Source organism: Bison bison, unplaced genomic scaffold, assembly GCF_000754665.1.
Source record: "Bison bison bison isolate TAMUID 2011002044 unplaced genomic scaffold, Bison_UMD1.0 scf7180017864471, whole genome shotgun sequence".
NCBI lineage: Eukaryota > Metazoa > Chordata > Mammalia > Artiodactyla > Bovidae > Bison > Bison bison.
The window spans coordinates 38,697,889-38,717,544 of NW_011495032.1; the positions used below are offsets into that span (position 1 = coordinate 38,697,889).

The window sequence follows — 19,656 nt, forward strand, 5'->3', positions numbered from 1 at the left end:
CCTTAGCCACGCCCACAGCCGTCTCCCTGAACAAGAAGGGCGATGCTGTGCCAGGGTCAAGCTTGACGTGGGCTCTCTCTCTGTCCATGCAGGGTTTGGCCGTGTCTACTTATGTGACTGTTTCTTTATAGGATGAATCCCACTTCCTCAAAAACATTAAGACTGCCCGCTGTCGCGCAGCTATGCCCCTCCTCAAGGTGAGTGCTGCCAAGGGCAGACTTGGTGCCTGAGCCCACGGGGTGCTGAGATGCCCTGTGTTTTGTTTGGCTGGACAGGGGTCCAAGGGGAGCAGGGGCTGCAAGCCATGGACATGACTTATCATTGACTCAGGCGTCTCTACTTGGGACTTCGGTCCCAGATTCACTCTTCTTCCTAACGTGCTGCTGAGGAGCTAGTGGTCAGTGTAGTTGTCTGTCATACATGAAGACCTGTTGAAGGTCACGGGTCGGGTCAGGATTCACTCCGGACCCTCCTTGGGGGCCTCCTGGACAAGGCAGAGCTACAGCCTCCAGCAGTGTCTCGTCTTAAACTATTGAGGAGGACCTGCCTGTCTGCTCAGTGGTTTGTGGGGCAGAGCTCTTGGGGTGCTGGGAACCAAGGGCAACCAGTTATACAGACTCAGAACTAAGTGTGAGTATCAACTGGGTATTGTGGGTATCAGCCACAAAGCTGAGACCTGCTTTATAATAATTAATATTAATCTGTAATAATTAATAATAAGATGATACCATTTTCTGGGGCCATCCTAAGGCTGATTGTTAACAGAAAGGTCAGCTGTCCACACGCTTTTCTGGGGGGGTCTGCACCTGTGCTGAGCGCTTTGACTGCATGAGTCCTGGCTTCCAAGCAGAAGGTGTGTGTGTGTGCTGTGTGTGTGCACAGTGCAGCTTTGAATCTGTGCAGAAGCATTCTATTCTGACCTGCCGTATAAGGGCCATGTTGTGTGTGTCACACACTTTGGTGTCTTTTTTGGTGTGTTCCAGTCCCTCCACTCCCAACAGGGGGAAAGCCCTACATTTCCTTCCATTTTTTTGTAGTGAGCTTTTTCCTCCTTTAGGAGAAAAATATTGTACAATTGGAAAAGTAGTCTTTTTTCTCATAACAAGGTGAAAATATCTCACAGATGACTCTGGAGCAATCTCCTTTGATTTGTATGAACTGAGCAAACAAAAGTGCCTGTTTTATCTTGGGTTCTAGTAAAGCGGTCTTTGGGTTGCAGTGTCATTTTAAAAATGCAGCTTTTATTGCCTTAAGCTTTATTGTACTAAGCTGGAGAAAACTAATATGCTAAATGTTGGTGAAACTTACTAGCACTTGAACATTTTTTCTGACTGCCCACAAAAAACACTCAAGTATCTACTCATTTCAAGTTTGCTTTGCATTCGGAGTAACTGGTAACATGATACATCTTCCAAAGCAGGATTGTATTTGCTCTAGACTTAAAAGTACTTTACGTAAAAGCTTCATTCTCTGCTCACGTTACCTATAAATGTTTATAGGTTGAGAGCCCTTTCTGCACACACATAAATGAAATGTTTTCCCCAGAGTGGTGACCCTTGTTTTGGGAGGTTTTAATATGTTTTCTTTTGAAAAATGTTAATAGACTTTGGTACCGTGGTTTCAATATTACAGCCATAACTAAAATTAAATCTGTACCCTTGATTGTGTAGACAAAAGAAACTGCACAGTAGGTAGATGCTATCATTAAAGATATACTAAGAAAGCTTCTCAGCAACTGTCTTGTTAATGCTCTCATCACCTGGCAGGCAAGCCGGACTTAAATATTGGTTTCTGAAGTATGTGCTTCTGAGCCAGACCTTTTAAACAGTGTTAGTATTTTTCATGTCTTGGGTATATTTCAAAGTGACACATTTAAAACAAGTTTTTAACTGCGAACTAGTATATATTACTCTGGATTTACCGTAGAACTTGGGTGAATTAACGTATCAAAACAGGACCCGTGAATATAGCCTGTTCATGGGTGTCTCAAAACCATTGTCATCCATAACATTGACTTTGCATGGTGCTAGACTGTTGGCACCTTTGAGTAGGGGTGGAGGATGAGGCATCCTGTGTTAATTCTATTGATCAGACCTGTCATCTCTCTGCTGTATTTTCATCTAGATCACAGTTCCTCGACCTTGGCACTGTTGACATTTTGGGCTGGGCAATTCCTTGTTGTCCACAGGGCCGTCCTAGGCATTGTATTAATAGGATGTTTAACAGCATCCCTGGCCTGTACCCACTAAGTGCCGCTGGTACCCCCAGTTGTGACAACCGGAGTTATCTCCAGATACGGCCAAGGGTCCCAGGTGGCATGTGTGGCACCTGAAAGTTGCTCAGTCGTGTCCGACTCTGCAACCCCATGGACAGAGGAGCCTTCCAGGAATTCTCTAGGCCAGAATACTGGAGTGGGTAGCCTTTCTCTTCTCCAGGGGATCTTCCCAACCCAGGGACCGAACCCAGGTCTCCCACACTGCAGGCAGATTCTTTACCAGCTGAGCCACCAGGGAAGCCCAGGTGCAGGAGGAGGGGAATTACACTTCCCCATTTCTCTTGAGAACCATTGATCTAGATGCTCTAAGGAAACGAGTCAAGCTAGGTATTTTTTGGAATAAGAAGAGAGTTGGGAAGAAGTAAAATAATGCTTTTGAAAAGCCACATAAGGGCCTAATTTAATACCACTTGACTATTCCCTCACTCCACTCGTGGATCTCTTAGAACTACATTCTGTTAATTAGTATGCCAAGATTTTCAGCAGATGTTCCTGATGAGGTAATTAGGTTACATCCCACTGTCTGAGACAGCTAGGCCAGAGCATCTGGGTTCCGTGGATGGAAACAGCAGCTGCGTGCAGAGGACGTGCTGTAGGAAATTGGTGTCATTGTACCCTGGGAAAGGTGGCATCTTTCTTTCCCTATGGCACTGTTTTCCCGGGCTGCTAAACAAAGTGGTTCTGTTTTCATTTCCTGTTGACCCTTGAACAACGTGGAGGTTAGTCCGCCTTTAACTTGCTTATAGTTAGTTGGCCCTCCGTATCTGTGGTTCCCCCACATCCTCAGATTCATCCGTGTGGTTGAATTTTCAACCTGCTGTTGAAAAATATCTGCTTAAGTGGAACTGTACAGGTCACACCCATGGTGTTCAGTTGTGTGAAAGCAAGCAAGACAGAAAGCTATATGGGACAAAACTGAAACTAAAATCATCTTGAGACTTCCCCGGTGATCCAGTGGTTAAGACCAAGCTTCCACTGTCAGAGGGTGGGGATTTGCGGGGGCGGGGTGGGGGTCAATCCCTGGTTGGGCAACTAGAATCCTGAATGCTGCATGGCATGGCCACAAAAAAAAAAAAAGAAAAATAGAATAACCTTTCATCCCTCCCAACACAGAAAACTTCTGTTAACAGTTTGGTTATTTTTCTGACATGTCAGTTGTAGGACAAGATCGTTTTTAATGGCTTATATGTGGTATGGTTGCATCCCATAACTTAACCCTTAGCGTGGGACACTGTTTAGCTGTTATAAATAATTCTGCAAGTGAACACCATCCGTATATTCATAGCTTGCATACCTTGTCCTCTTAGGACAAATTCCTACATTCGGAATTTCTGGGTAGTGATCTTACCTTCTGACAGCTGCCTCTGAAATTCAGTCTGACCATGCATCACCATCTTCACTCTCGCTCAGCCCAAATCATCACACGGTCTTTTTCTCCTCGTGACCTCAGCCCTGAAGGGTGTCAGACTTTTCCCTGTTGAGCTGTGAGGTGTGTGTTTGAGTTTTCTTTAGTGGTGTTTTATTTATAGTGCTTTTTATTGTTAAACCAGTTAGATTATTTCTGTAGAGAAAGAATCCCACCATCCTTCCTAATAAACAGGTTTTTCTCTTTCTGTGTGAGTAGAGTCCTTTCATCTCTGTTGATTGGCTAGACCAGATGAGACTAGTGATCTACGGTGTATGAGCTTTTTCTTTTCCTTTTTCATTAAAGCTGTTTCACCAGATGGCATATGCAAATAGTACAAAGGAGTGTACACTGAAAAATAACTTGTGCTCACCTTGAATCCCCAGTCCCTTGGTTTAGTTCTAAACATTGGTCTGTGCCCACATCAGGACATGATGTGTGTTTCCTATCTCCCTCCCTAGAGTATTCTACCACTGTTTTTTACCTTTCTTTTTCCTCTTGATGATGTATCTTGGTAATCATTCCATTTCATTACTGATGACAGGATCTCATTCTCACAAGTAGTTTTCTGCTGCATAAATCTGTCGTAAAGTGTATCATCCGTTCCCTTTTGGTGGATTTGTAGCCAAGCTCTGGGTGTTATATGCAGTACTACATACATGCTAAGTTGCTTCAGTCGTGTCTGACTCTCTGCGACCCCATGGACTGTAGCCCACCAGGCTCCTCTGTCCATGAGATTCTCCAGGCAAGAATACTGGAGTGGGTTGCCATGCCCTCCGGGGGATATTTCTGACCCAGGGATCAAACCCGAGTCTCTTAATGTCTCCTGCATTGGCAGTCACATTCTTTACCACTAGTGCCACCTGGGAAGCCCTGTAAAAACACTCTTTGAGAGCAAGGGAAGTGTGTTAGTCTCTCATTGTGTCCACTCTTTGTGACCCTATGGACCATAGCTTGCCAGGTCCCTCTGTCCATGGGATTCTCCGCTTAAGAATACTGGCATGGGTAGCCATTTCCTTCTCCAGGGGATCTGTCTGACTCGGATCGAACCCGGGTCTCCTGTACTGTGGGCAGATTCTTTACTGTCTGAGCCACCAGGAAAGCCCTGTGGCCATCTTTTCATTGTGATATAAAAGCAGGGAGTAGGAAACTCAGCCTCTCTGCGTTCTGAAGAGATGGCTCTCTGCCTCTTCAGGTCAGAGAGGGAGTGGTGTCAGCTGGAGGGCCTGCTCTCTCCCCCAGGGTGGTCAGGCCATCTGCAGAAGGAATCCCCTGCTTGTAAGAATCATCTAACTTCTCTTGACACTAAAGAGAAATCTTTTTTTTTTTTTTTGCGTTATTCCACTGTGGGTTTCTTGGGTTCAGTAAGAGTTAACTCAAGGCATTCAGTTCAGTGTGGATTGGTGTAGCTGTATGCATTTCTGCTTTCCTAAACGGGATGTTCCGGAGGTGGAGGGTGACATCCACACCTTGAGCAGCCGGGCGTGATTAACGGCCTTACGTGTGACGGCGATGACAGTGACCCGTGTTGGGGCTGAGCGGTTTAAATCATTCCATAGTAGACGAGACTCCCTGTTGGCTTCTTTTCAAAGCTGGCCTTTTTCGTTTTCCATAATGCTGCCTCTGCTTTTTAACACCCACAAGCATCCATTTTCATCGGTCCCATCACGCCCTATAGGGTCTGGACAGTATATGGGAAGGCTGACTCCATAGTAACTCTGGCCTGTTACTCCCTGGCAGAGAACCCTGGAGTTAATTTCCATCAGCTAATCTGTGAGCTGCTACCCAGACTCCATCCCCAGGCTATAGCAGCGGTGATGCCAGTGATGTGGGGAATAGGTTCAGGATGATGAGCTGATTTGCTCTTACTGATAAGACTTTTCATTTCTCCCGTCTCATTGAAATAGTCTTGAGCCAAGGCAAGCGATGCCACAGGCGTCATTCAAGAAGCTCCTTGTTATTTTAATGAATCTACATCAAACCTTGCAGGAAATTAGAAGGCCTGGGTAATTGAACTGTGGAAAATTATAGCTGGAGAAATTCATAGCTCTCCTGTCATAATGGAATTAGGTATCGGTGGTTGCTCAGAGGGCAGAAGTGCATCTTGAGAAAGGTATATATTGTATATTTATAAAGAATCATCTTTCTTCCCTCTGTTGTACCTTTATTTATTTATTTTTATGAGGCCGTGTATCCATCTGAAAACCTAATTTCCTCCCCTGGGTGATTGACTGCATGCAATTGCCTTATGCTGCTGTCATTAACTCAAGGTTACAGTGGTTAGCAAGCTGTTTCTAGACAACTGAGCCCCACTGTAGGGTCCCTTCCCAGAGCTGAAATGGATTTTACCTCCAGTGATTTTTGACCATTCTGCGTTCTAATCCGGTGGGGAGTGTCTCCTTTTTTTTTTTTTTTCCCGCACCCTCTTTCTCATCTGAGTAAGAAGTAGGATTTGGGGTCTGATCTCCTTGGGTCAGGTGGATGTCAGGGTAATGAGGAATCTGAAGCCTGTCATTGGAATCGACCAACTGTTTAGACCCATCCTGCCTTTGGCTGAGCAGCCTGCTGCAGGCCTGGACTGCATTTAGGGAAGATGGATCCAGGTCCCACCTTTTAAAGTCCTTATTGACTGCAAAACGAACTTGAGCCAGGGATATCCAGGCTCAAAGCATTGTGCAGCTGGGTTAGTGACACTTTTTTTTGTTGTTTTTTCTATTTTTCTTCTAAAGAAAATCAAATAGAGGCTTAACACACAGGCCATCGCGGATTCTTCCTCCTGGGAGTGAGAAAGGGCTGGTCCTAGGCGCCACTGTCTGATCACAGGTTCTGCTTGGATGTCAGAAATCCATCCTGGAAAAAGTTCAGAGCTGCTGCAGTCTCCCATGTTTCCTCTTCCAGTGCTGGATTCCTCATGTTTACTGTGCCGTCCCTAGGACACTGGTTAGCCTCCTTGTGAATGTTTTTCGGCATACAGTGGATACCCACTGAGTGCTTACTTTGTGCTAGCCACTGTGCTGCAGAAAATCAAGGTGAACCCAGCTCAGTCCTTGATCTCAAGAAGCTTGCCGTCTAGTTGAGGGAGTCAGGCAAGATAGAACTCAGTGCAAGGGGCTAAGTGCTTAAATAGACGTGGACCGAGGGCTCGGCCAAGGCAGCGTGGAAGATGACGCCCAGCCTCTTAAGGGGTCCAACCATGACGTTCTCGGAGCACACGTGCTCCTTCTCTCTGATGGTGGTACCTTCGCCTAGAGTTCCCAGGCTGATGCCACACAGAGCCCTGGCGTGACGCCAGTCTTAGTGAGTTTGGAATCTAGATCCTTGGGTCTAAGACGAGTGAACTTGGGAAGCACCAACGGTCAGAATGCCAGGAGGCAAATGTCTTCCTTCGTGCAGGATTCCATGGAATATACTGTTCCGGGGCCATCGGCTCCAGCTCCTAGTGAGAGGGTGCTGGGCACGTGCCCTGTATGTCCTGTGTGTGCCTCAGCGTCTTTGGCTCTTTGTGTTCTAGGTTGCCAAGAGGGTGATCTTACTGTCAGGCACACCAGCAATGTCCCGGCCGGCGGAGCTCTACACGCAGATCCTCGCCGTCAGGCCGACCTTCTTCCCTCAGTTCCATGCCTTTGGACTTCGCTACTGTGGCGCCAAGCGGGTATTTATTCTCCATTCCCTCTCTTCCCCACCCACTCTTCACCCTGATTGTCACACTTTCCTTTTTTATTTTATAATTTTTTTAACACCAAAAAAACAGTTTGTATTGGGGTCTAGCCAATTAACAATGTCGTGATAGTTTCAGGTGGACAGTGAAGGGACTCAGTCACACATATGCATGTATCCATTCTCCCCAAAACCCCGCCTCCCATCCAGGCTGCCACATAACACTGAGCAGGGTTCCATGTGCTATGCAACAGGTTTTTGTTGGTTATCCATTTTAAATACAACAGTCACACTTTCCTTCTTGTTCCTTCTTTTCCGCCATGGCGTGGTCAGAAGGGACCGGCCATGGAGCTGGATTCAGATTTTAGCTCCGCCTCACCTCTCACTCTGACCTTGGAGTGTCCTCTATGGTAAGACAAGAGCAGCCCCTCCTAGTTCTAATGCTCGATAGTATTTTCTGGTAAAGCGACCAGTGGGCGGTGCGCAGGTGCCTGGAGCTCCGAGAGCCTGCAGCTCTTGCCCGACTGGAGGACACTGAGGTGAGCTTAGATGAAGCCAAGGCCCCCCTGCTTGGTGCATGGAAGACAGAGGATGCCTTTGAACAGGTGGAGTGGGGGGGCGTGGTCTCAGGCTGCCCTGGTGGGCTTGCAGCAGTGCGCCTTGGCTCGTAGATGTTGACTCATGATGGTGAACTGTGTCTGGTCTGCAGGCCAGAAGCCTCTGACCTACCGATTATTTGTCTGTGAATACAGAGCCAGAGGAGCGGCTGCCCCTGGAGCTGCAGTTCACAGAGCCGCAGTCCACACAGCCTCTCTTCTCCAAAAAGGGCAGAGCAAACCTTATAGACACAAATGCTATCATGATTTCTAAAACCTCAATTTTTTTTTTAAATTGAAGAAAAAAATTAATGTTGTGGGAAATAAAAGAGTGAAAAAAACAGTCAGATGCCAAACTTCCCCCTTTACTGTCTGAGCCACCAAGGAAGCCCTCAGACTTCCCCCTTAGTTAATTACTCATTCTCATGCCGGCTTCTTTCTTGCGGGTGGTGCCCCTGTCACAGAGGCTCTAGCTCAACTCAAAAGCCTTGTTACTTCAGACCTCAAGGATTGCTGTTTGGTGACCAAATCACAAATACGCCAAGCTGCTGTTTGCATGGCTGGCCCTGACACTTTGGAGAAGTGGCTGCCCCCCACACTACCTGAGAGAGAAGAGCCTTGCTGTACAAGTTCATGACATAAAAAAGATCATCTGCCTTATTTTAAAATACTTCCTGAAAAGAAAAAAGCTTTCCAAGTACTTTAAAAATATCCACTTATATTCAAAGTACTTATCGTGTAACTTGTGGAGCCTGGCAAATTTAATTGCACACCATTTTTAGCTGGTCACTGAGGCAAGAAATTTCTGTCCTTGAAAGTATTTAAAGCTGTACACTTCTTTAACTAAGTTTCCCTGTGGATCAGTCCAAATTAGATTGGACACGGTTGTCTTGATCACTCAAAGCTCCCACGTGTGATTTATACCTCTGTCCTCTTTGCAAGTGATCCACTTTCTGCAAAGGATTTTCTCCTCCTCGACAGTCTGGTCCCTGATGGTGTCTTGCTGAGCCAGGGGTGGTAAGAGCTAGAAGCAGAGCTCGTTGCCTTTACCACCACACCATCCCTCCCTGTGTTCCTGGCCACCATCTTTGCAGTCCTTCACATCCTCAAATTCACCCTTTTCCTCCTCCTTGCTGCCCCAGCACCCGAGAAAACAAAGTTAGTACCTTCCCCATCTTTGTATCCTTCCTTCCACTTAGACCAATGTATCCTTCCTTCCACTTAGCCCAATGCCTGCTGCCTGATAAGTTTTCAGTAAAAGCTTGCTGAAGTGTAGTTATTCCATATATTAAAACCTTTGGTATTATCAGGTTTTAACCTGCAAGATTAAGAGCTGATAATATTAGAATGTTCGAGCATAATACCTAAATTAATTATGATATCCATTTGTTCTGGCATGATTTTTATATAATGCAGCCAGTAGGCCAGATCTACTTTTTTTTTAATTGTGGCCAGATTCTTGCAATAAAAGAAGCCACTGAAGAGAATGCCCCATACTGAGCTCATTTTCCACCCCGTGGTGTGAATGCATTTGCTGAGAACTTCCAGTTGATTTCAGAGCATTTTTTTTTTTAAAAAGAAAGAAGCAGTTTTTGATCATTTTATTTCTCTACCTTTGGCTGTCTCTTCCTGTCTCTAGTTTAGCAAAGGACACCTGCCACATCTCCACCGTTATACTAGGTCCACTGGCCCTCGAAAATGAGCAAGCCTAGCCCCTGCCCACGGCGGTTCACAGTACAGGGTGGGGTGAGGCATGAGGGAAAATGAGCAGCTGAAACCCTAAAGCAGCAGGCACCCCGGCTCCCTCATTTTCTACAAGACCGTAGAAGTCAGTCCTATTTCTGGTAAGATTGTTAGCGAAGGGCAGGGTTTTTAATTGGTAACGTCCCCTCCAGCTGTATGGCAGCAAGTAGGCATTCTCACTCGCCGCCGCCTGTGAGCTGCTGGATGAAGGAACCATTTTTATGAAGGACGGCCTGGGTGCTCTAAAACCCACCTCTGGTTTCAACCAGATGCGGCTGCACCTGTGGTCTGGTTCTCCCCTTCTGCCCCCACCACTGTGGCCACTGTGATGGCATCCACCAGGTCGTGCTTGGTGAAACCCACACTGGGGAAGAACAGCTTTGTAAATAAATCCCTGCTAACCCCATCAAATAAAGATATCACAGCATCATCTATTACTTTGGGCAGTGGACTCTGGGAGAAGCCCTGAGGAAGAGTCTTTCAAGCTCATTTGATGCATAGGAAGAGTCTGACAAGCTGAATATCTCGTTTGTTCTTTTTTTTTTCAGTATTTATTTGTTTGGTTGAGTCAGGTCTTAGCTGCAGCATCTAGTTTCCTAACCAGGGATCAAACCCAGGCCTTAAGCATTGGATGCAAGGAGTCTTAGCCACTGGACCACCAGGGGAGTCCCTCTCGCTTGTTCTTGAATGTAACAGGCACCAAACCACTTGACATCTTCCCTTTGCTGCTAGAAAGCTTAAAACCAAATTGTGGGATGCCATGATACACATTTTTGGTTCACCTCATTTCCAACTTTGTTTCTTCCTGTTCCCTTCCTGGTTCTCATTTGATTTCCTGGAGGTTTGATTCATCCCTCAAAGCCAATTGAAGTTCTATGAACAAGGCCAGGGGAGGAGAGCCTTGTGAGGAAGTTGTCCCTGGGGGTCACTGCCCTGTCCCCAGGTCCTGAGGAGTCTCACAGGCTGTGTCTTGGTTCTGCCTCCACAGCAGCCCTGGGGATGGGACTACTCAGGCTCCTCCAACCTGGGGGAGCTGAAGCTCCTGCTAGAGGAGGCGGTCATGCTGCGACGCCTCAAGGGTGATGTCCTCTCCCAGCTCCCAGCCAAGCAGCGCAAGATGGTGGTGGTCGCCCCAGGCCAGATCAACGCCAGGACCAGAGCCGCCCTGGATGCCGCCGCCAAGGAGATGACCACCAAGGACAAAACTGTGAGTCGGGGCAGCAGATGGGGATTTGGAAGTCCACGTGGGCACTGCCGTTCCTTCCCAGGAGGGGCGCCGTGGGGGTGACCAGAGTCCCCTGCTGTTGTCTTTCTGTAACCTTTCCCTACCTCCCAAGGCCAGGATGGTGAGCCTGCTTCATTTCTCAGCCTATCTAGTCTGCTTCCCAAATCTCTCATGAGTTTTCAGCTTTCTCCTTGGGTAGATCACTGTTGATGGACAGTCATAAAAATAAACCCCAGGGGAACGACAGGATGGTGATACATATTCTGAATGCCTCTAAGAAAGTTGGAATTTGCATTCAGTTTATTTTGAGGGTACCTCTGTGTAGTCACAGTTGTTAGAAATTAGTCCTAAGGGTATTTGGTGTACATGTTAACCCTCAAACCATCCCATGTCACTTGCTTTAGTCAAAGTAACAAGTTAACATTTATATAACAGAGTTTTCAAACCTTCTTACCCTTCAGTCCTTATTACAGTCATTTGTGGTTGGCAGGAAGTTGGCACCTCCATTTTATTGAAAGGGAAACTGAAGTTCACAGAGATTGGGATTCGACCAAGGTCTCACACCTACTCCATGGCAGAGCTGATGCTGTACGCAAGGCTGTTAGCTCTGTATTTTAGGGCTCTCTCCACTACGGTGGCTTTATCTTTTCAAAACACTTTCATTTCCTATCTGCCTTTGGTGTCACACTGTGCTAAGTGCTATAAAGTAATCTGTACCAGCTCCGTTTTTGTCCTCATGGGATAAAAACCTTGCAATTTTCATTCCCAAGAAAATAGCAGTCATTGACATTTTTTGACATTATCATAGAGCATTATCTGGGCTTGGTATTACCCTGTATACAGAAACTTAGATCTAAATGAGATACCAGCCTCCTGGGAGAGTACAAAATAAATAAAATGACAAGAGACAGAATGTGTGATTCTTTTTTTTTAATGTTATCTTCCCATGTGATGAGCAAAACTGGCTAGTAGCTTTTAAGAAACAGTGTAGGATTTTGCACTGATATTAATACCTTATCCAGCTGTGTTTAATTTATGCTATATTATACACAATAATCTGGGTGGCCTGGAGGAAATGAGCAGGCATAATCTCTTTGCTGTGGAATTTTCAAATAAGGTTCCATAACATCACTGTGGACATACAGACCAGTGGTTCTCAAATTATATTTCCGTGGAACTACCAGAAGAACTAAGGTGTTCTGTTGCTAGAATCAGTGTCAGTGGCCTTTTCCACTCATTGAGATACAAACTCCATGAATGGAAATTTTTTCTCAATTTTAAGCTTTTTCTTAAACCTTTCTTAAGCCATTAACAAGTCTGCTAACTTTTGCCCATCAGTGAAATCTACCAAACAAGAAAACCAATGAACATGTATAGCATATATATATACTATTAGTGGAAAAAATTCAGATGCATGTTATTTTTAAATGCAAAGGTATGAATGTTTATAGAATGCTTTATGAAGTGTTTCAGTTCCTTGTATGTGTGGTGGAAGAGAGTCTATCAGTATTTCATGGGAGTTTCCAGAGAATAGCCTTGCCTGCACCAGTTCACCTCTCGAACCAGATGGAGAACAGCCAGTGTAGACAACTGACAAGCAGTCAGTGGGGATTTGAATTGAGGACGAAAGTCATTTTAAGTGGTCAGGAGGCAACTGTCAATTGTGCAGAATAGCCAAAAAAAAAGTATGGGAATCTTGAACTTAGTGCAGCAAGGTTTGAAAGGATTTTAAACTTTAGGCCAATGTGCACGGTTAGGTGAGTGGCACTTTATGATTTCAGGTGTAACCTGCATGTTTGATTTCTGAATTAATAGGGGATGATGTGAAATTGACTAGGCTGAGCCATGGAAATCAGGAATATTGGATGTTTATAACTCCCCGTGGCTATGCAGGTCCCTTAAATTCTTTGGGATTTGTTGGTATTTTCTTCCCTGAAAAGGGAAGCCACAACCTGCCTCCTGGGCTTGGTGCTGGAAAAGTGCAAAGGGTTGGTGGCGGTTGCTCTGAATCCCACCTGTTGTGTGATTGTTGTCACTGCTTCTTCACCCCAGAGTCTTCAAGCTATTTTTCAGATTGTGAAAAAAAAAACCCTAAATTGCACTGTAATTCTTCAAGAATCAGTGGAGAAGAGCCCTTGAGCCCTTCTCAGCACAGTGCTTGAGAATTGCTCTGTGCTTCCTTGGTGTCTTGGGAAATTTAAGTCTGTCTTTGAGAGAGAGAAATTGAATAGATAAAGACTGCCTTCAGCATGGTGCTAAAATACTGTATTCTTTTTGATAGGATAAATTCTTGAAAAATGTTGTTTTCTTTTGTCTTCTTTAATGTAAATTCATTTTTTATAATGGCAAATCCAAGTAGCAAATGAATTTATGAGCATGAGCCTTTAGAACATTAGAACCTTTCTTACCATAAAGCCACAGATTTAGTGCGCTGCAAACCATGGATCCAGCTGGGAGCAGTCCATCCCCCACTCAACCCAGGAAATAGAACCAGTGTCTGTGGGGGCTTGGACCAGATGGCCATCAACGTGCCTTCCAAGCCCTGACTGCCTGTGAAACCCTGAATTGAAAGAGTTAAACTGGAGACTCATGATTTTGTGTGTTGAGTCTGTGAATCTGCAGAAAGGACCCCACCACCCCCATTTTTAATAGTGACTCTGCAGCCCCAAGTTTCCCTGTGATTTTACACATTATGGTGGTTCAAGCAAAGCACGGCTAACCTGTCAAAAAGCGGTTCTTTCTTTGTTCCCTCACACCTTCCCATCCAGAGGACGACATTTTTTGAAAAGCTTAAATCACAGAAGCCAAGGTGAAGCAGCCAATTTATAAAACATAACGTACAGCGAAAGCTTTTTCTCATTTTCAGCCGAAATAATAGATAGCTTTTCACCAGCTAAGAAAAGCTGACTCTAATCATCCTTTGTCTAAAGCCGTTTTTTGATCAGCAAGACTAGGAGCAGAAAAATGGAACTGGTTCACGCAGACTTCCTGGGGATGGTATCAGCTCACCTTTCTGCTGTTTGACAATCCATTCAAATTCCCACACAGAGAAATTCAGAACCCCAGTGGATCTAATTTAATAAAAGTCTAAGAGGCAGGAACAAAGAATGCGGGTTATTTAAAATTTCCCAGTCCAGGGCTGGCAAAAGAAGTAAGATAGTTATTGGGCTAATATTATGTCTACTCAGTTTGGGGAGCTTCTTTTTTTTTTAAAAGATAAACTATTGATTTCTCCTACATTAAAAATACAGCAGATATCTACTGTATAAAGTCTGATCAAGAAAAGTGCTTATAATATGTGGGCTTCCCTCGTGGCTCAGACGGTAAAGCGTCTGTTTACAATGTGGGAGACCCGGGTTCGATCCCTGGGTTGGGAAAATCCCCTGGAGAAAGAAATGGCAATCCACTCCAGTACTATTGCCTGGAAAATCCCATGGACAGAGGAGCTTGGTAGGCTACAGTCCACAGGGTCGCATTTATTAAATGTTTTTTATCACTATATGATAAAAAATAAATTGACCCATCTTTTGATAATTTTGACATGTATCATTTGGGTATTTTCTTCTATTAAATCTATGTGTATTTTGCTTTAAAATATTTATTATTTATATATCAATATACATAGAACTTATGTACATAATAAGCAGCGTATACATTTTATTTTTTTATTTTTAATTGGAGGAGGTGGTTGTTGTCATTCAGTCACTGAGTCGTGTCCAAGTGTTTGTAACCCCTGGACTGCAGCATGCCAGGCTTACCAATTGGAAGATAATTGCTATATAATGTATTGGTTCCTGCCACACAAAAGCATGAATCAGCCATAAGTATACATATATATCCCCTCCCTCTTGTGCCTCCCTCCCACCCCTATCCCACCCCTCTACATTGTCACAGAAGACAGGGTTGAGCTCTTTGTGTTATATACCAACTTTCCACTAGCTATCCATTTTACACATGGTAATGTATGTATTTCAGTGCTACTGTTTCAGTTCATCCCACCCTCTCCTTCCCCCACTGTGTCTACAAGTTCATTCTCTATGCCTGTGTCTCTGTTCCTGCCCTGCAAATAGATTCATCAGTACCATTTTTCTAGATTCCATATGTATCCATTAATATATGATATTGCAACATACATGTTTTAAAAGCAGAATTCGGATCTTACAAGCATACATCAAGTAGGGGAGAAAGCAAGTTACAAAACTAAATCTGTGCACTTTTCAGTGTTGTTATATGTTCTTTTAAAACATAGTATTTGAAGACTGGTTTTCCCCAATGGCTCAGCAGTAAAGAACCCACCTGTTCAATGCAGGAGATGCAGGTTCGGTCTCTGGGATGGGAAGATCCCCTGGAGAAGGAAATGGCAACCACTCCAGTATCTTTGCCTGGGAAACAGAGGAGCCTGGCAGGCTACAGTCCATGTGGTCGCAAAAGTGTTGGACATGACTGAGCAACTAAATAACAACAATAATTTGAACACTGCAGAATATTTTCTCACATGTCTGTGTAATAATTTTGTCAGTCTTTGTAGTTGGACATTTAAGTTATTTCCGATTTTCCACTATTCTAAATGACACTACACTGAAAAGGCGGTTTACATCTGAATTTGTGTACCTCCATTTCTATCCTGAAGATAAATGTTAAGGATTGAGTTGCTGTATCATAGGATAGGGAGTCCCTGGTGGCTTAGACAGTAAAGAAATCTGCCCGCAGCGCAGGAGGCCTGGGTTCAATCCCTGGGTCGGGACCATCCCCTGGAGGAGGGCATGGTAACCCATACCAGTATTCTTGCCTGATAAGTCCATGGACAGGGGAGCCTGACAGGCTACAGTCCATGGGGTTGCAAAGAGTCGGACGCTACTGAGTGACTCACACACACACATCACAGGATATGGGCATATTTTGAAGACTTTTGCTACATACTGACCAAAAGGGTTAGCCCAGAATACCATCCCCTTGCTGCTGCTGCTGCTAAGCCCCTAGCTGTGTGTAATAAGGATGTTTTCTCACACCCACATCGTCTCTGGGCATGTTAAATCTCCGGGCAAGGTTTCTGAAAGTGCTTTTTTACCATTTCTCCATCTGTTTTGCCCTCTCCTTTTCTAATAGCAGATGTGGAGTAAGTGTGGGTGTGGGGAAGGATCTGACAGGAGTCTCTGAAGGGACCCAGGGGTTTATTTTGTGGATTGAGTGGGGTGCAGTCTGCTCAAGGCATGCACACTGCCGGTGAGGTCACCAGATGGGAGCCTGACACTGTCCGGTCAGCATGTCCTTCCAGGGACACATTCGGTTGGAGAGCCTCACCTGCTGCCAGGGACCCTTTGAGGGACACGAGTGGACCCCATGTGAGCTTATGGGCCACACACGGAAAGTTGGGTGTGTGTCTGGAGCCTCATCAGAGTCCTGACCACGCCCAAGGCTGAGAAACAAGGCACACGCACCCCCCCCCCCGCCCCGACACACACACATACGCACACACAGAACCACATGTTCGCCACGAGTTCCTAGGAAGTTTGAGTTGTTAAACTGAACTGCTGCCACAAAATAGGAGCAACAGTGGCCACCACCATGACAGCCAAAAATGAAATGGACCTGCTGCCCCGTCAGTACCCCCATGGATGCCTGTGGCTCTTGGGTCTTTTTCTTGTTTCTCGTCAAGACCTAGACGAGAGATGCTGTTTAAAACCAAACAACGATTTTGACCAGGTAGCTTTTCCTCTTGTCTTGTGGTGTCCGTCATTTAAGGTATGTCCCGCTGTGGCTGCTTCTCTGAGTTGTAATGAGTTCAGGGCCATGGGTGTTATTACTGGCTGGGCCATCTCTTTGTCCCATGAGGGAGCTGCCGTGTCAGTCACTGGCCTCACAGGGCCCAGGCCCAAACTGTGGGAGCATCTGTAAACCCACACTGGAATGGGATGGTGGCTCTACCAAGGCTGGTAAGAGTACCTGTCATCTCTGGGAGCCCAGGAGTGATGGTAAATGTTCTCTCATATTATTGTGAAACTATTTAAGCACCTCCTGTGTTAGCATTCCTTAGTGGGATTTATTTAGATGCAAACACTAAAGAAAATATGGTTTCTTCTCAAGGGAAGTCAGTTGCCTGATGGGGACACAGGGCAGAAACACATGAATAAAAGTATTGAGATAGTATTTGAATACAGTGTGTCAATTGGAATTGATTCAGCACGTCTTAGAGGTGAGCTCAGTCAGTTGAGTATGGACAAAACTTGGCAGGAGGAAAGGACTAGGGGAACGTCTTGGACCAGTGTCACATGTAAGTTGTCACCAGACTGCAATACCTGTAGTAAACAGGTGTGCTTAGCAAGGCTGCCTTTCAGCTGAGCACCTGAATTTGGTATGGTTGTTGAGGTACCACCTGAGATGTCCTTCCAAAGAGCTCGTATGTTCCTTGCCTTGTTGGATTCTCACGACAGCTCTCAAAGGCTGACGGAGGAGCTATAACGCCGTGTCTCCCAGGGTCCAGACAGTTGCCATAGCGTGGCTAAAGCAAGCGGATAAGTCAGGGACTCTTGGCTCTGCCACATGATATTGGGACCTATAAAGCTCGTGGTGGCAATAATTACATCAGTCTATTGCAGAGTTCTCAGAGTGGGAGACTTTAAACTCTCCCTTTCTCTTTCCACAGAAGCAGCAGCAAAAAGAAGCGCTCATTCTCTTCTTCAACAGAACAGCTGAAGCTAAAATTCCATCTGTCATGTAAGTGGTCACCAAGTGTCACTCCTCTCTCTCTTTTTTAAAAAGAAACACCTGTTACCTTAGTCCATCAGGATGGCTTTATTGTTCTGTAAGAAATGATTGTGTTAGTCACTCAGTCATATCCGACTCTTTGTGACCCCATGGACTGTGGCCCACCAGGTTCCTCCGTCCATGGAATTCTCCAGACAAGAATACTAGAATGGGTAGCCATTCCCTTCTCCAGGGAATCTTCCTGACTCAGGAATTGAACCCGGGTCTCCTGCATTTCAGGCAGACTCTTTATCATCTGAGACTTGAATCCTAATTGCCTTGAATATACAGTTTAAGGCACCACAGCCTCATGGCTCAGGAGGCATAAGTAGGCCTGTAGCTGGAACACCTCCTGGATGTGACTGAGGTCCCTGAGTGATCATGTCTTAACCCAAGTGAAGTGGAGCTGTGGCCACTTCCAAGGAGGGCAGAATAACCCAAACACTGAAGCGAACTGTTCCTCTTCCGAGAACTGTGCTCACTTGCCTGTAGGAGGAAATTAGGGGTTTCATAGAAGACTTAGAAGCTGCCTTTCAGAGAGTCTCTAGTCTTCTCCAAAGACATGATTCAGCCATCATTTACCTAAATAAGAAAGAAAGTGAATGTCAGGGTTTGTTCAAAAGATACGGGCAAGTGGCTGTTGTCACACTTGAGTCTCCTTCCGCCTTTTAAACTAAAGCTGAAGTGATTAATTCTGTCCTTAAAATTATTCAGTGACTTGAAAAAAATTGTCTGCTTTTGCTAAAGAAAGAAACCCCCACTGCTTTTCACATATCACTGTGATAGAAGTTTGAAGCGAGTCTAACGACGTGGAGCTTGCCTAATTTTTATTGTTTAACATTCGTATGAGACTCCGGCAGGATAACAGTCCAAGTGATTAGGTTACAATGAAAGGAATTCAGCGTGGGTTAAACTGAGCCACGCAGCCTCCCCGGCCCCTCACTCAGCCCCTGCATCGCCCAGCCTCCCTGGCCTCTCCCTCTGCATCCTCATATGTGGTTGGAGAGTGAGTTCACCTCATTGTTCCAATTGCAGGCTCTCCACATGGACCACTGAGTGTTGGGCAGCCCTCCTTCACCCTCTGGCTACTACCCTTTTCATTTATGATACTGCTATGAGACTAATGAACTCCAGGTGTGGTTTTTATAGCCTGAAAACTTCTCTCTCAGACACCAGCCGGAATTGCCCCCACCAACCCATTTCTCATGTGCCCTGGATAACAGATGGCAAGGGTGTCAGCCCTTCCTTTGCTCTCTCAGCTTGTGACAGGGTCCCTTGAGTGCTGGCTCAGAGCCACCCATTCCCCCTAGGAATTTAAATCTAGCTATTTTTCCATCTTGTAAAGAAACTTTGGTTATACCTTGACTTAGTATGGTTATGCTGCTATAATAAAACTATCATAGGCCATGTGCCTGAACAAACTTGTATTTCTCACAGTCCTAGAGGCTAGGAAGTCCAAATTCAAGGTGCTGGCAGATTCAGTCTGGTGAGAGTGCTCTTCCTGGCTTGTAGACAGCAGTCTTCCTGCTGTGTCCTCCCTTGCAGAAGGGGCACGGGTACTCTTGGGGCTCTCTTTTGTAAGAACACTGGCTCCATCTCCTCCCATAGGCCCCAACTCCCAATACCCCCAACTCCCAATACCGTCACATTGTGTGTGTGCTAAGTCTCTTCAGTCCAATTCTTTGACCCTATGAACTGTAGCCCACCAGGCTCCTTTGTCCAGCAAGAATACTGGAGTGGGTGGCCATTTCCATCTCCAGGGGATCTTCCTGACCCAAGTATCGAACCCTCATCTCCTGCGTCTCCTGCATTGGTAGGCAGGTTCTTTACCATTAGGGCCACCTGGGAAGCCCAAACCATCACACTGCGGGTTAGGATTTCAACGTATGAGCTAGTGGGCAGGGACACAAACATTCAGTCCCTAACATATCTTATACATACTTTTTCAAAATCCTATGATAAATTATATAGTGATTGATAGTTTCCAACAGTTCTGACATCTATTAACTCA

At 45.4% G+C, this 19,656-nt stretch overlaps 1 protein-coding gene across 2 annotated transcripts in view; it reads left to right on the top strand.

Moving 5' to 3' along the window:
* Positions 1 to 19,656, top strand: part of SMARCAL1 (SWI/SNF related, matrix associated, actin dependent regulator of chromatin, subfamily a-like 1) — a 54,191-nt gene that overhangs the window by 25,009 nt on the left and 9,526 nt on the right. For both annotated transcript variants that reach the window (XM_010861162.1, XM_010861161.1), the window contains exons 10-13: positions 132 to 197; positions 7,192 to 7,332; positions 10,665 to 10,883; positions 17,545 to 17,615. In XM_010861162.1, the coding sequence (XP_010859464.1) occupies positions 132 to 197; positions 7,192 to 7,332; positions 10,665 to 10,883; positions 17,545 to 17,615 (497 nt within the window). The remainder of the gene's footprint in view (positions 1 to 131; positions 198 to 7,191; positions 7,333 to 10,664; positions 10,884 to 17,544; positions 17,616 to 19,656) is intronic.